The 15506-nt window shown below is 40.8% G+C and overlaps 1 protein-coding gene across 2 annotated transcripts in view; it reads right to left on the bottom strand.

The window, feature by feature from the left end:
• Positions 1-2474: 2474 nt before the first annotated feature.
• LOC136858674 (serendipity locus protein H-1) overlaps positions 2475-15506 on the bottom strand; it is a 318900-nt gene continuing 305868 nt past the window's right edge. For both annotated transcript variants that reach the window (XM_067138392.2, XM_067138393.2), the window contains one exon: positions 2475-3106. In XM_067138392.2, the coding sequence (XP_066994493.2) occupies positions 2585-3106 (522 nt within the window). In that variant the 3' untranslated portion in view covers positions 2475-2584. The remainder of the gene's footprint in view (positions 3107-15506) is intronic.

The raw sequence follows: 15506 nt of genomic DNA, 5'->3' as shown, positions 1-15506 counted from the left end.
TATGTCGTCTTGAGAGAAGAGTGGTACATGGACAGACAGAAGTGGAGAGTGCTCGTAAACCACACCCAGGCAACTGGAGTGGAAAACTGATGGTGATGATGATGATGATGATGATGATGATGATTATTAAATTATTAAATGAACAGTGCACAATGTGCAAAAACAATTTTTGTACAGACGGTCAATTATGCTAATGCCATTCTTATTATTGAGGTTGTCCTCATTTTGCAGTTTTGTGCATGGTATTTTTTACAATGATCGTTGCACATGTTACATATACAGTCTTCGTTCGGCTGGTGGAAGTTTTTGGTTTGGCAGAATCTGTGGTGAAATCCATGAGTAATGTAACGTGTGATTAGATGCTGTAGCTCATAATTTGCTTGCTTCCACTCTTCCGTCATTATGGCGTCTGTGGAGTAGAAGTCAGACCAAATAGCATTTCGTTTCTCGTTTAAAGTTTGATGTGCATTCTCGTAGGGCTTGGTGTTTGGTAGACAAAACTAGGTTTTGATATCGTCAATGAAGTGGTCCTCTTTGGTTAGAACATATGTTAACCTTGAAGGGGCTGACTTCCCAATGCCTAGAATTCACTTGAGATATCAGGCCTCGACTTTTTTTATTGTCATCAAGTCGCTGAGTTTGAGTTTCTCCCAGGTGATGCTAATCCCATAGGTTGCTATTGGTGATATGGCTGTCCTGAACAGTAGCACTGCTGTACCTAGTGATATTTGTTGAGGTTGTTGAATGTTGTAGATGGCTTTTACTGCTGCGGCTGCTCTTTCTTTGATGTGGATATTGTAGGATGTTAGAGTAGTTTGAAGGGTGACTCCAAGGTACTTGAATTTCGGTACTACTTCTAGAGGTTTGTTGTGCATGGATATTGTATTTTTAGGTGCATGTTTTCATCCTTTCCTAACGGTCATTTGTTTAGTTTTGTTGTGGTTTATTTGCAAACCGTTTCTTTCTGCCCATGTTGTGAGCCTGTTGAGGACCTCTTGGAGCTCTTCTATGTTTCCTGAGCCTATTGCCATATCATCTGCATAAAGTATAAGCAATGCTGAGGTATCTATGATTATTTCTGTGATGTCTGCTGTCATGATGTTGAATAAAATTGGGCTGATTGGGTTACCTTGTAGGACTCCGTTTGTTTGGGTTACATTTTTGGATAGGGTTATGTTGTCTGATATTTGGACACAGTTATATTTGAGAATATTTGAGATTATGATTGCTATCGGATGTGTAGCCCCTATTAGGTAATTGAGTTTCCGGACGAGTATTGCTCTATCAACAAGGTCAACAAGCCTACAAAATATTTCTTTCCTGGATGCCTCAATGTACCTTGGACTTGTTCTATTAGGTATTTTACGGCATGTAGTGTGCTTCTTCCCTTTTGGAAGCCGAATTGATTTTCTGGTATCTGGGAGTCTGATTGTTAAAGATTTTCATGAAAATTTTGAATGATGTATTTTCGAGGGCTATACCTCGATATCAATCTACATAAGGAAATTCCATATAATGATACAAACATCCAGTAGAATGCAGCAGAAATTTAAGTCTACATGATCTCAAGTGGAAAGAGGTCAGAGTACTGTATTTCAAACTCTTAGAAAGAAAAAAGAAACACTGATTTGGGCTGATTCATACATAAAAGGAAGGCAAAGACATATAATTTCCATCTTGACAACTTTAAAACTTTACAAGCTAGAACAAAATTAAATTAGGCCTACAGAGCTCTATACCACACATGGAGGTTGACAGCATGTGAAGAAAAGGAAGTCTGTATGACGTATGGAGGTCGGAGTCAACGGGTTAATACTTGCGTTCTAACATATGTTTTGCAGCAAACTCAATGTAAATCAAAATTAATATTTAAATGTAAAAATGATGTTCTATATCTCCAGGGGTTTAAAATATGAATGCAAAAATTTAAAAAACGCCAAATAAGCAAAAAGTCTATCCGAAATCAATTAAACATGGGAAGAATAGGAATTTTGTTGGGATGTCAGGGAAAAAAACGAACAGGCTTAAATTACATACAAGTGTGAAACGTATAGTTTTACTATAACTAGTTTTCTTTCAAATTTGTAGACAATAATTATTATACGATATTCAACATAAAGAAACACTGTTGCAAATAAAAAAACCAGGGTGCTACACCCCTGATGGGCCTTTGCCTACTACGCAGCCGCCATTTAGTCTGAACGCCTGCAGATGTGACATGTGGTAAGCGCAATGAATTGTCTTGGCTGTTATTCTTGGCTTTCCAGACCGGGGCTGCTATCTCACCATCACATAGCTCTTCAGCTGTTTTCACGTAGACTGAGTGGATGTCAAACCAGCCCTCAGGTCCCTGACCTGCCAGGAATCGAATCCTTTGCCTTCTAGTAAAAGGCAGGTTTGCTACCCCTGATCGTGGGACTGTTAGAAAGGGGATTTAAAGCACAGAGAAGGACATTGAAGTTCATAGAGAAAAATATATTTAGAAGTAGTCATTTAATAAAAAAGTAATCAATTACTTCTAGCACAAACCTCACTGCACATATTAAAAGTTGCTAAGCCTTTAAACAGCTTTTCAATGTTGTCATCACAGTGGTAACATATGATGGTGATGAGGCATGTGCATTACCATCATATGGTCAGGATATACTTGAGCTAGAGGTAGAGTAGGCTGCATACTCTGATGATGAGCTTGGTGAGCAGGGTGAGGTGGTTGAGTCTGATGAGCTGGGTGAGGCTGGGGTTGTAACTGATGAGTCTGGTGGGGATAGGGTGCCATCATACTATTACTTGCCAGACAAACCACAGGTATTTGCTGCTGAGGCTGGACTTGTTGTGATGGAGTGTCTGGAGAATGAGAGTTAACACTGACACGTCCCTCTTCCTGATGGACTTCATGTACAGGTTGAGGTGCTGGTGGCAGTGGTGGCTGTTGTTGGATATGTCCATGTACCTGACGAACTATTCCTCTAGCAGGAACCACACCCGACTTAGGGTCAGCTTTGTGACGTCGGCGAGAGTGCTTGAGCCAGTTAGGATAATTAGTGAATGTGCGTTCACAATACTTGCAGGCATATGGACGTTCACCAGTATGTATATTATAATGTTGCTGCAACAAAAGAATCGCACAACTTACAATATACTCAATACATGATATAGAATGAATTTATGAATGTATGAAGAATCCATTGTATTTATATCACGTGAAATAAGACAAACCAGAGGAAAATTAACACTTCATGAAATATTTATAGTAATAATAATATAATTAACCAAAATATATTTAGAAAACCTATTTAATATATCTATTAACAATATGCAATTTCCAGATGACTAGAAAAAAGCAACTCTAGTCTCAATTTTTAAAGGGGGGAGCAGACTGCTAATGTGTTACATATATATATATATATATTTTTTTTTTCATAGGAAAATTGAAATATCTGTCCCAAATGAGTAAAGTCATAATTCCAAATTGGCACACTGGGGCAAAGTGAAAAATGTAAAAAGAATGGGAAAGGAACGGGTAGCAAGAAAGGAATTGGAAAGGGAAGTTAAGGGAAAGAGACCAATTGGGAGACCGAGAAGAAGGTGGATGGATCAGATTTGGAAGGACATTAGAGAAGCTGGATTAGATGTGGCGGAAGTAATGAAGCAGGAAAAGTGGAAGGACAGAAAGGAGTGGAGAAGGCTTGTTAACCACACCCAGGCGACTGGAATGGGACTTTGATGATGATGATGATGATGATCTGCAACAAAAGGTCCATATCTTTCAAAGCAAAGCTGAGGCATTATTCCAGTGTCATCTGTCCAGAGGTCTTACATGCTTCAGAAAATCTTGCAATGAACAAAAACGGCATGATCAAGAAACTGGAGGCCACAGAAAGGAAGATTTTGAGGAAGATCCTTAGGTCCCATCAAAGACAATGGGGAGTACAAAAGATGGCATTACGACAAACTATGCACCCGGGCAGAGAAGAATACTGATGCCATCCATAAAAAAGAAGAATTACTCAGGGAAACAACGCTTTAGATGTTTATCTTGTAAAGACCCAATGACTTATACATTAGCTCTATGGCAGTATCAGGAATTAGCACCCACTCTGCAGCAGAATTAAAAACAGACAATTTACTTTGGAGCACATAAATATATTTCATAAACTGTCAAAAGAACTTGCGTCTGAAAAGGAAGTTGCTCATGATAATTACATGAACGATATATTTTCTTCCAGTGAAAATGGGTGGAAACATCTCTATAATTATGTTGGGAGAAGGAAAGAAACCAGCTGTGAAGTGTCAATGATAATGTCCAGACAAGGTGAGATAATTAGTCACAATCTAGTAATGGCTAATGAACTACACAATTGATTATGTGAACCAGAATAGCTTGGTGATAGATATTAATTGTAACACTGATTATTCTCTCTTCTAAATTAGCCATAGCAAAATTCAGGAGAGAATTTAAAGAAAAGTCAAAAAAGCCAAACAATACTGCTGGGGAGGTTCTGAAACTGGGAGGTGGAGCTATTATATGCTACTTGGAAAAACTATTTAATGTATCTATTAACAATATGCAATTTTCAGATGACTAGGAAAAAGCAACTCTAGTCTCAATTTTTTAAAGGGGGGAGCAGATTGCTAATGTGTTACGTATTTTGATTTTTTGATTTCCATAGGAAATATCTGTCCCGAATAAGTAAAGTCATAATTCCAAATTGGCACACTGGGGCAAAATGCTGGCCATCAAGAACGAGCCAGATGGAAAACGTGTAATTTCCAATAATGGACTAATTACATTGGAATTAAGTAAGTTTTTTGTTAAGGAGGAGGCCATTCATTTTTAGTGTTAACTCAGTTAATATAACTTATAAGTTTTTCAATATGTTGAATGATCAAATATTAGAACACAATACCATACCTGTAAAAAATGAACGATTATAAGCAGAATGACATGTTTTGTTCTATAAGAACATCCTCAGATTCTATCAAATCACTTTTAACCATGCACATACATGTACAATATTGGTTATGTTGTGCAAAAGTCAATGATTGCAAATTGGTGATATTACGAATAACTGACACAAATTATGAATGCAGAAGTTTGTATTGACACTTTAGTAACTTTTAAAAATGTTTTTGTACTTATATTAAATCAGTTTCTTCGACAAGGAGACTGACTTTCACCATTGTTATTTAATTGTGCATTGGAGAAGGTTATGCGTGAATGGAACAAGAAATGCCAACCAACTATCAAGATCGGTAGAAATATTAAACTCAACTGCCTTGCTTTTGCGGACGATTTAGCATTACTTGCAAATACAATAGAAGAGGCTAAATTTCAAATTGAACAACTAGAAATTATAGCTAAAAAAATGGGATTACAAATTTCATTTGAACAAAGAGAAACGATTTCAACTTTTAAAGTTGATTTACCAGTTATTCAACTGAGCAGTAATAAAGAGATTAAAATTGTTCAGAAATTCAAATATCTTGGGAAAATAATAACATGGAACACAAATGAAAAAGAAGCAATAGAACACAGAAAAACTAAATTTAAACAAGCACAAAGACTTACCTGGCCAACCTATAAAAAAGAAATCTCTTTCGATAAACGCTAAGCTGAAACACTATAATTCCATAGTTAAACCAGAGGCAACGTATGCTAGTGAAACTTTATTCAAATTAAATGTAAAATCTACAACAGACAAAACAGAAAACTGAGAGAAGAATTCTTAGAACAATTATTAATAAAAAAATCACCAAGTTGATGGACAGCGGAGATTGTTGCCTAACAACATTGTCTATTGTGAATGTGAATCAATAATATCTACAATGCGTAAAAGAAGAATTTCCTTTTTCTGTCACATATCAAGATTACCAGACACCAGGATATTGAAACAACTATTCGATTACTTTTTGAAGAATAAAATCAATAATAATTGGTTCAAAGAAGTTCAGGATGATTTGAAAGAATTGGGTATAACTCGGCAACAAATCAAAGACAGGAAAGAGAAGAGGATTTTGAAAAACAAAAGCATAAGTCTCAAACTAAAAACAGTTGAACGGAAACAATATACTATATCGGACACACAAAGGGCTTCCAGGTCGGAGAGGATGAAATTAACTCAAATGTATTGATTTCAGTGCTCCAATGTGGGCGTAAAATATGTAAATAATAAATAATAATAATAATAATAATAATAATAATAATAATAATAATAATAATAATAATAATAATAATAATAATAACAAATCAGTTTATTGACATACAAAATAAACACACATTAGACAACAAATCCAACCATCTGAACATGCACAAATTAGCAGGATTGAATACAATGATACACAGAGCATCAGATAGTCGCAAGTGATAAATATCATTATGGATCCATACTGAAGATATGCTAATTAGTTTATTAATAATATCACCTATTCAGTACATTAAATATACATTAATACATTTTAAATTACAGTATAATGTGTTAATGTATATTTATTAATATTATTAATAAATTAATTAACATCCTACATCAGATAGTCTCCGAAGTTTCTGAGCTTTCTGTTGCCACCAGGTATTTTTAATTTCTCTTATCTTTGTCTGACATGTTCTTTTGAGTTCTAAAAAATTTGCATTCTTCATGTTGGAGGGTGGATCTTGAAGATGGAATAGATAGGCTTCCCTTTTCATGTTGATGAGACACAAAATTTCTTCATTGTTGTTGTCAACCCAGTCTTGTCCCTTCTGTTTTACAAAACCAATGGTTTCCGACAATTAATCCAGTTAGCACAAATGACATTCAGCAAGAATGGGCCACTTTGCAGAAGTTAATCATGAAGACAGCCAAGGATCCTCCCAGAGTCCCAGTGTGGGTTTTGAATCTCCAGAAGCACAATTAAGCTGATTTTCGGTGCAAGGCAACTTCAGAAAAAATGCAGAGAGCAACAGGATCCTCTCTTCTTAGTCTTTTATGACCTAGAAAAGGCATTTGTCTCTGTTCCAAGAGCTCCTATGTGGGCAGTACTGAAAAACTCTGGGTGTCCTCAGAGCTTGATTAATCTGGTTCAGGCCCTCTATGATGGCATGACCAGACAGGCTTGCCATCAGAATAGGATCTCAGATGAATTTCCTATTACTCATGCACTGAAACAATGGTGTGTGCTTGCTCCAACACCATTTGCATTTTATTTGGCTGTCATGCTACATAAATCTTGTACAAACAACCCAGGTGTGAAGGTTATGTATCATTTTGATGGAGGGCTTTTCAACCTAGCAAGACTTTGTTCCCGGAGGCTCCCCCAGGTTACAAAGGTAACCAAAATGCTGTATGTAGATGATGTTGCATCACCTACACTCACACAAAATAATTGCAACAGTAAGTTAACTGCTACAATTGTATGTGATCGCTTTGGTCTCACCATTAACGTTCAAAAGACCAAGGTCCTCGTACAAACTCATATACTCCACTGGAGTAGGTAGACTACTTTTCATACTTGGGTAGTATCCTATCTGTGCACTATAACTGTGAGCAAGATGTGGAGAAGAGAATTGGTGCTGCCCATGCACAATTTGGATGACTATCACACCGAGTGTTCATGAATAAAGACCTGACCATGAAGATGAAACTCATGGTGTATCACGCTGTTGTCATCACAACATTGCTGGATGGTTGTGAAACTTTGATCATTTACCGATGCTACAAGGATCAGCTTAAGCACACTATGAAGATGACAGGTCTCGAGCCTCAAACCTGGGACATGCTTGCTCAAGACCGTTCAGTCTGGCGCCAGACCATCCCTGTTGCTGTCAATCTGTTTGAAGGGGACAATTCAGATGTGAAGAGGCCAGCAGAGAAGCATGAAAACTTCACGCAGAACAACCATGCCCTCCTCCAACAATTCTGTGCCATCTGTATGGACGCTTATTCCACGCTAGAATTGGTCTGTTCAATTGCTAGTGGCTTTACGTCGCACTGACACAGATAGGTCTTATGGCAACGATAGGATAGGAAAGGCCTAGGAGTTGGAGGGAAGCGGCCGTGGCCTTAATTAAGGTACAGCCCCAGCATTTGCCTGGTGTGAAAATGGGAAAAATCAGAAAACCATCTTCAGGGCTGCTGACAGTGGGATTCGAACCCACTATCTCCCGGATGTAAGCTCACAGCCGCGCAGCCCTAACCGCACTGCCAACCCGCCCGGTGGTCTGTTCAATTCACTGAAAGTACATCCATAGATAGAAGTGAATTTATGGGAAGTTAATTACTTGGAAATGAGTTAAGCTGGCAACAACTCTTATTACAAGTAATAAATCTCACTGTAGACCGTATTGGACATCAGATTATGAACATTAAAATAAGAATAATAGTTAACACCACCTTTTCCAATACTTAACTTTCCTTATATTTAGGAAATAAACATTACAACAGGCGTTGTAAGTTGGGACATGTTTCGCTTAACTGTTGTAAGCATCATCAGCCGAAAATAAATCTTAGCCTAAAGTTAGGTCAGGGCCCCGAACCTAGTGTCCTTAAAATATATGGCACCCTAAGAAGCAACATTTAAATTTAGAAAATCAAATAGGCTTAAGACTAGTGTGAAAAAAATAAATTAAAAAAAAAAAAATAAAAAAAATAAAAAAAAACATAAAATCCCCGTGTGGGGATTTACCGGTTACCTCCATCGGGCGCGTCCCATTGGAATTGGGGAAGCTTGCTGGCTCTGCCGCCAGCAGAGTCAGAGGGTAGTAGGGAAATAGAATACCACCGTGAAAAAAAAACTGGTCCCTTGCCAGGGTTACGCCGAAGACTGAGCGGTCATACACGCCCACTACTGGAGCCTGGACACCCTACGCCCCACAGCCGACCCTGCACCAGACGTTAGTGGACTACTGGCAAGAATTCAATCCTGAAAGTGAAGATACCTGGTTCCCTCCAGAACCCACTCAACCCATCGAAACGATTTATCAACCAGACCAGCTGCGATTGCGCTCGGCTCCGTGGGATATCCTCGATGACGATCTCCCGGAGTCGCATCCAGGCTCCCGTTCAGGCTCACCTGAACGGTCGGGATCTCTCGGACGAGAAGACGGCACCAGCAGTGCCCCCGATGACGACGCAGATGACAACGATGAAGAATTCCCGGACGCCAGCTTCATCCGTCCATTGCCAAGGCATCTTCCAGCATTGGACCCCACACGTCCTCCTCTTCTAACTCCCTCACCACCACCTGAATTCTACAATTCAGTGGCGGTGCCTGCAGCCCGCCCAGTTCCTTATCTAGACACTTCACTGGGACGTTATGCGACCAAGATCATGGAGGAGGGAGTCCACCTATCGCGACCCCTCCATGCGCCTACAATCTATAGGAAGACACGACCGACACCTCTATTGGATAAAGTCATAGACAACTTACTACAGGCCCGGATACTGATTGAAGACGAAGCCACGTCTGCATTCCCAGTGTTCCTGGTAGCAAAGGAAGATCGTTCTGCACGTATTATATACGATCTCAGCATGTGGACAGAATACATCAATAAGCCCACTTTCAGTCTCCACAGCCCGGCGCAGGCTTTGCATCAGATACCTCCCACAGCATTGGCCATTAAGATAGATCTCAAAAGTGGTTTTTTCCAGATACCGATTAAACCATCCACCCACCATCCATGGGGAGTACGCTATAGGCGACGACCATATGTCTGGACAAGGCCACGCCCTGGCCCCGTCGATAATGCAGATGTGGGGCATGGCCGTGGCCGAACTACTCTACCAGGAGTTTCAAGTTCACATGGTGGTGTACCTCGACGCCTGGCTCATATATACATCAACCTGGACCGACACCCTACCGGAAGAAGTGACTCTGTATATCGAAGTCATCCTGGGCATCACCATCAATCGGCGAAAGTCCATTCTCACGCCGCAATCCATCCTCACGTACCTCGGTGTCACGATAGACATACCGGCGCAACAAGTAACCCTGCACCACGCCACCCAACAGAGAGCTCTCCACCTGATGAAGTTCATCACCACCACGGATGATCGAGGACGCCAGCAGATAGCCGGGTATTTCTCCTGGCTCTCCTACGTCATGGGCTGGCTGTTCTTCCTGCCAAAGCATATCTTGAGCGCCGAGCCCTTTTGGGTCCGGGCCCTGTTGACTCCAGAGTTCATAGCTACACCCCGCACACTGACTCAACAGCCGGTCGACCTGGACGTGTTTTCGGATGCAACACCCCACTCAATTGCAGCCATTGCACCCGCCTACAACCAGGGCTGGGCACAGGCCTTTGCCCAGCCCGTGAATATCCATACGGCAGAGACGGCAGCGGCCATTATGGCAGCAAACTGGGCAATAGAAGATCTACCACCTGGAGCTACCCACATATGGATCCACACGGATAGCACTGTCGCTCTATGGACCCTCCGATCCGGTCGAGGACCTGTTCTACACAAATTGTTGTATATGTTTGTACTTTATGTCAGATTAATAAAGAAAATAATGGAGAGGGGTGTTACCCTCTCGTGGTCACCCATCGCCTCCGCGGCTAACCCGGCTGACGTTCCTTCTTGGGAAGTGCTCGATACTTTACACACGCATCCGGACCTCCTATAAAGGCCGGAGCGTCCCGAGGAGGACCGTCAGTCTGCAAGCAGCCAGTGGAGGGATGGGTCACCACAACCAGAAGCTAGAAAACATCTTGAGGCAACCTCTAGGGCTAACAACCCTAGTTGTAAAAGGATGGGTACCCGTCCAAAGCAAAGTCAAGTCAAAAAGCATGATGGCACAACATTTCAAGAAACATACCCCAGGGGTTAAATCTTCAGATAAATCCCTCGTAGTGAACGCTACGGCGCACGAGTCTCGTTCGGATTCTGGGGGAGACTCGACATCATGCAAGAGACGAGTCGGAACGTCTCGGTGTACCCCGAAGAGTCAAAAACTCAGGCCAAAACCTAAAACCTTTCTAGCAACTTTCAACATAAATTCACTTACACAAACTGGCAAGCTGAAAACCCTCACCAAAGCTCTTCACGAAAATCAGATATCCATAGTGGCCCTACAGGAAACAAGGTACCCAGATGAAGAGATTTTTGAATCTGAAGGCTACCGATTTTTCAAGAGCAAAGCGGAAAGAGGAATCCTCAATGGAGCTGTGATGCTTGGAACCGCGTTTGCTGTTAGAACAAGATCCTTAAATCGGTTGCAAATTTCGAACCTGTGAATGACAGATTGTCTATACTCACAATTAAATGCGCGAACAAAACCTATGCCCTAGTTAACGCACATGCTCCTACAAACGATAAGAACAAGTCTGATCCAGATGAAGTTGATCATTTCTGGGACCTACTGGATGAAAAATTGAACAAAATCCCCAAACACCATGTCAAGCTTCTTTTGGGTGACTTCAATGCCCAACTAGGTCGTGAGCAGAACTACAAGAAAGTTATAGGAAATTACCCTGCTCACAAAAGAACCAATCCCAACGGCAAAAGACTGGTGACCATTTGCGAAAATCACAACCTGGAGGTCATGTCGACCCACTTTCGCCATCTACCCAGAAAGCAAATGACTTGGCGTTCTCCCGTCCAAGTTCTCGGAGAGTTCCAAATTGATCATGTTGCGATCTCCAGGAGAAACGGCCCTGAGATTATGAATGTCAAGGTAAAGAAAGGCATCAATGTGGCCTCAGATCATTATATGTCTCTTATCAAATTCAAACCAATTCCCGCAAACACAAGGAAGATAACCAAACAGATCACACGCTTCGACAATGATAAACTTCGGCAAAGGGTCGAGGAGTTCCAGGAGAAGGATAGACCAAATGACTGTGACTTTAACAACGCCAAAAGTCTCCTTGTTGAGGCCGCCAAAGATGTTGCAGAAATCAAGAGAAGCAAAAAGCATGCCTGGTGGAATAGTACCTGCGAATCAGTCCTCCAAGAAAGACTCAATGCATGGAAACAGTACAACTCTACGAAATCAGAAAATGATTGGGAAACCTACAAAACCCAACGTGCCCAAGCAGCTAGGGCGTTCAGAACTGAGAAACGTAAATACGAAAAATCTCTCATTGAAAAGATAGAACAAAACTTTAGGAAGAATGAAAGCAGAGAGTACTACAGAGCCTTCAAACGCAAACTCACTGGCTATAAACCACCATCTCTATGCTTTGAGCGAACGGACGGCACACTGGCGACGTCAAATGAAGAAAATTGCAGCATTCTGGCAGATTACTTCGAGAATTTACTTAATTGCTCTAAACCGCAAAGCGCCATTGAGACTAAGGAACCCTTACTCAGGTACACAGATTCCAGACCACCCGACAGAGATGAAATCAAGCGCCACATTGCCCGTCTCAAATATAACAAAGCGCCGGGGGAAGACTCAGTAGTAGCAGAACTATGGAAATATGCCCCAGGGGAATCGCTTGACATCTTGCAAAAGCAAATAGAAGAAATTTGGAACAAGGAGACCCTACACAAATATTGGAAAATAGCTTTGATCCATCCATTACACAAAAAGAGGCAGCATGAAGAACATCAACAACTACAGAGGAATATCTTTGCTACCCGTGACTTACAAAATTCTATCACTTGCCATCCTGGAGCGTTTGGAAGCACAAGTCGAACATCAAATAGGTGAATACCAAGGAGGGTTCAGAAAAGGTCGCTCAACAGCTGAACAGATCCAAAATCTCAAAACGATCATCAGATATTGTACACTAAGGTCCAAGCAGTATGTGTCTGTCTTTGTGGACTTTAAGAAAGCGTACGACTCCATTGACCGGGAAGTCCTGCTAAACATCTTAAATCAATTTGGAGTTGATTTGAAACTGCTGGCATTAATTAGAGCCACCCTGACCGATACAAAATCCAAGGTGAAGTTCCACGGTTGTCTCTCGCATTCCTTTGACATCAAAACAGGAGTCCGACAAGGTGATGGGCTATCCCCGATACTCTTCAACTGTGTTCTTGAAAAGATCATCAGAATCTGGCGGGTGAGATTACAGGAAACCAACTACAGTCCATTGAGAATAGGAACCAAATCCAAGGGGATCGCAACAGACTGCTTAGCATTTGCTGATGATATTGCTGTTCTCTCAACCGACATAGAAACCGCTAGAGCTCAAGTTGAAATTTTAAAGGAAATTGCCGAACAAACTGGTTTGCAGATATCGTTTGAAAAAACAGAAGTAATGACTAACATCAAAGAGGCTCCACCAAAACTCCATACAAGATACGGGGACATCACCCGAGTAGACAAATTCAAATACCTGGGTGAGATCATCATGAAAAATGGACTGGACAAAGAAGCACTTCAGGAGCGAGTACGCAAACTGGAAATAGCCTACCAAACATCCCGCACAATCTACAACAAAAAATGCCTTTCCCAAAATACCAAGATACGTCACTATGAAACAGTTCTGAAGCCAGTAGTTCTATATGTAGCTGAAACCCTATCTCTAAATGCCAACAAAGGACTACTTAAAGAACTGGAGAAAAGAGAACGCAAAATTGTGAGAGGAATCTTGGGATCAAAGTACAGAAATGGAATCCATCAAAAGAGATCCAACAAGGAAGTCTACAGCAAAATAGAGAAAATTACCAACACAATCAGAAAAAGACGGGCACGATTTTACGGTCATCTGAAAAGAATGGACAGAAGAAAGTTAACTAAAGAAATCTTTCACTTTTTTGATTCAAACCCCAAAACCACAATTCCCTGGTTTAGAAATACCAAAGAAGACCTGCAAATGCTACATATCTCAGCTGAAGACGCCTTTAACAGAGATCTCTTCCGCAAGAAAATATTAACGAATGAGCTAAACCGAGACGAGCAACCGAAGAGAAGACACGGTGCCCCTTGGACAGAGGAGCGTAAGCAGGCCCACTCACAAAGAATGAGGGAAATTTGGGCTCTAAAGAAGGCCAAGTTCAGTGTCAAATGCAACAAGACTTAACGTGGTCCTTGATGGCCCCAGCGAATTATATATATATATATATATTACAACATGGATAAGAGAAAAACACACACCGGAAAAAAGAGTTTGAATATATAAAAGAACTTGCAAAACGTAACGGCTATAAACCTAACCTGATAAATAAGATTATTGGTAAAATAAAATCAAAAAGTACTAAAAATTTAATTCCAGATAAGCCTAAAAGAATAAACACTGCCACCTTCACCTTCACTAACCCCGCCATATACAGCATTACTAACCCATTTAAAAGCATAACATCAGAATTGCCTACCGAACCCGCAACACTAATCAGAATATATTCTTTAATTCCAACTTGGTAAATACTTCTCAGGACAAATTTTCAAACTCTGGTATTTACAGACTCAAATGCCCCCAGTGTGAACTTTCTTACATCGGACAAACTGGCCGCAGTTTCAGAACTAGATACTAGTGATGGGACATTCGATTCATTTTACTGAATCGATTCATTTGATTCCGTTCACGTTACTGAATCGATACAGTGATCCGATTCATGGCTCATTGGTCACCGCTCCTACTGCATCTGTGTAGTATGTGCTGGTAAGACAGCAGCAACAGCATTCAGTGCTCGCAGCTGCCATCTGGTCTTCATACTATGAACTCCTTTCTTAGAAAAAATGCTAGTTACTCTAATACATCGAAGGTTTCCGGCGACGCAGGGTGGGAAAGGTTAGGATTAGGAAGGTAGCAGCCATGACCTGAATTAAGGTACAGTCCCAGCATTTCCTGGTGTGAAAATGGGGAAACTACGGAAAAACCATCTTAACGGCTGCCGACGGTGGGATTCAAACCCACCATCCCCCGAATGCAAGCGCACAGCCACGCGATATTAACCGCACGACAACTCGCTCAATCATAAAAAAAAAAAAGTATTTTTCTATCAGCTAAGGATTTTTTTAATAGTCATATTTTATATAGGCTACCCGAGATGTACAGTAGCCCGCTGGTTTTGTGATTCAACATACTGTTATTGCGTCTGTCCACATATGATTGAAGTCTTGTGCAACGATGTGACATATGAACTGAGAGAATACTGAGCCGTTCTTCCCAATATAAAACAGGTACTTTTGAGTGGTCATGAGCATGACTCATAGTCATAGGGCAGGCTAGAGTCGAGTTTAATTGTCAAATGTCAACTAAGTTATAATACTAAGATTCATTACACTAATAAATAGTATAACCTAATAGCCTACCTACTTACTAGCTACTTCAGAATTATGTTGTGACTACCTTTTTAACACTGCAAATAAATCCATCTATTATTTAAACCTCCCTGTAAAAAGAGGACAGTGAATACAAATGGGTATTATTTTCAAATGAGCTGAGTTCGAGAGTCCATTATAGCATACGATTCTTTCAGTGTAGCATGCCTCACTGTATGTCTCGCTGCAGTGAGTCGATAAGGAGCCGTGTGTATCTTGTGTCTAACTGAGCCGCACTTGTTCACGATTCTTTCGATGTGCCATAGCTCACTGTATGTCTCGCTGCAGCGGAAGCTCGGCTCTCCGCATGTCCAGTG

The sequence above is a fragment of the Anabrus simplex genome, chromosome 1 (genome assembly GCF_040414725.1).
Source record: "Anabrus simplex isolate iqAnaSimp1 chromosome 1, ASM4041472v1, whole genome shotgun sequence".
Classification (NCBI taxonomy): Eukaryota; Metazoa; Arthropoda; class Insecta; order Orthoptera; family Tettigoniidae; genus Anabrus; species Anabrus simplex.
The sequence above is the reverse complement of the archived record's forward strand: the minus strand, read 5'-3'. Positions and strand labels throughout refer to the sequence as shown.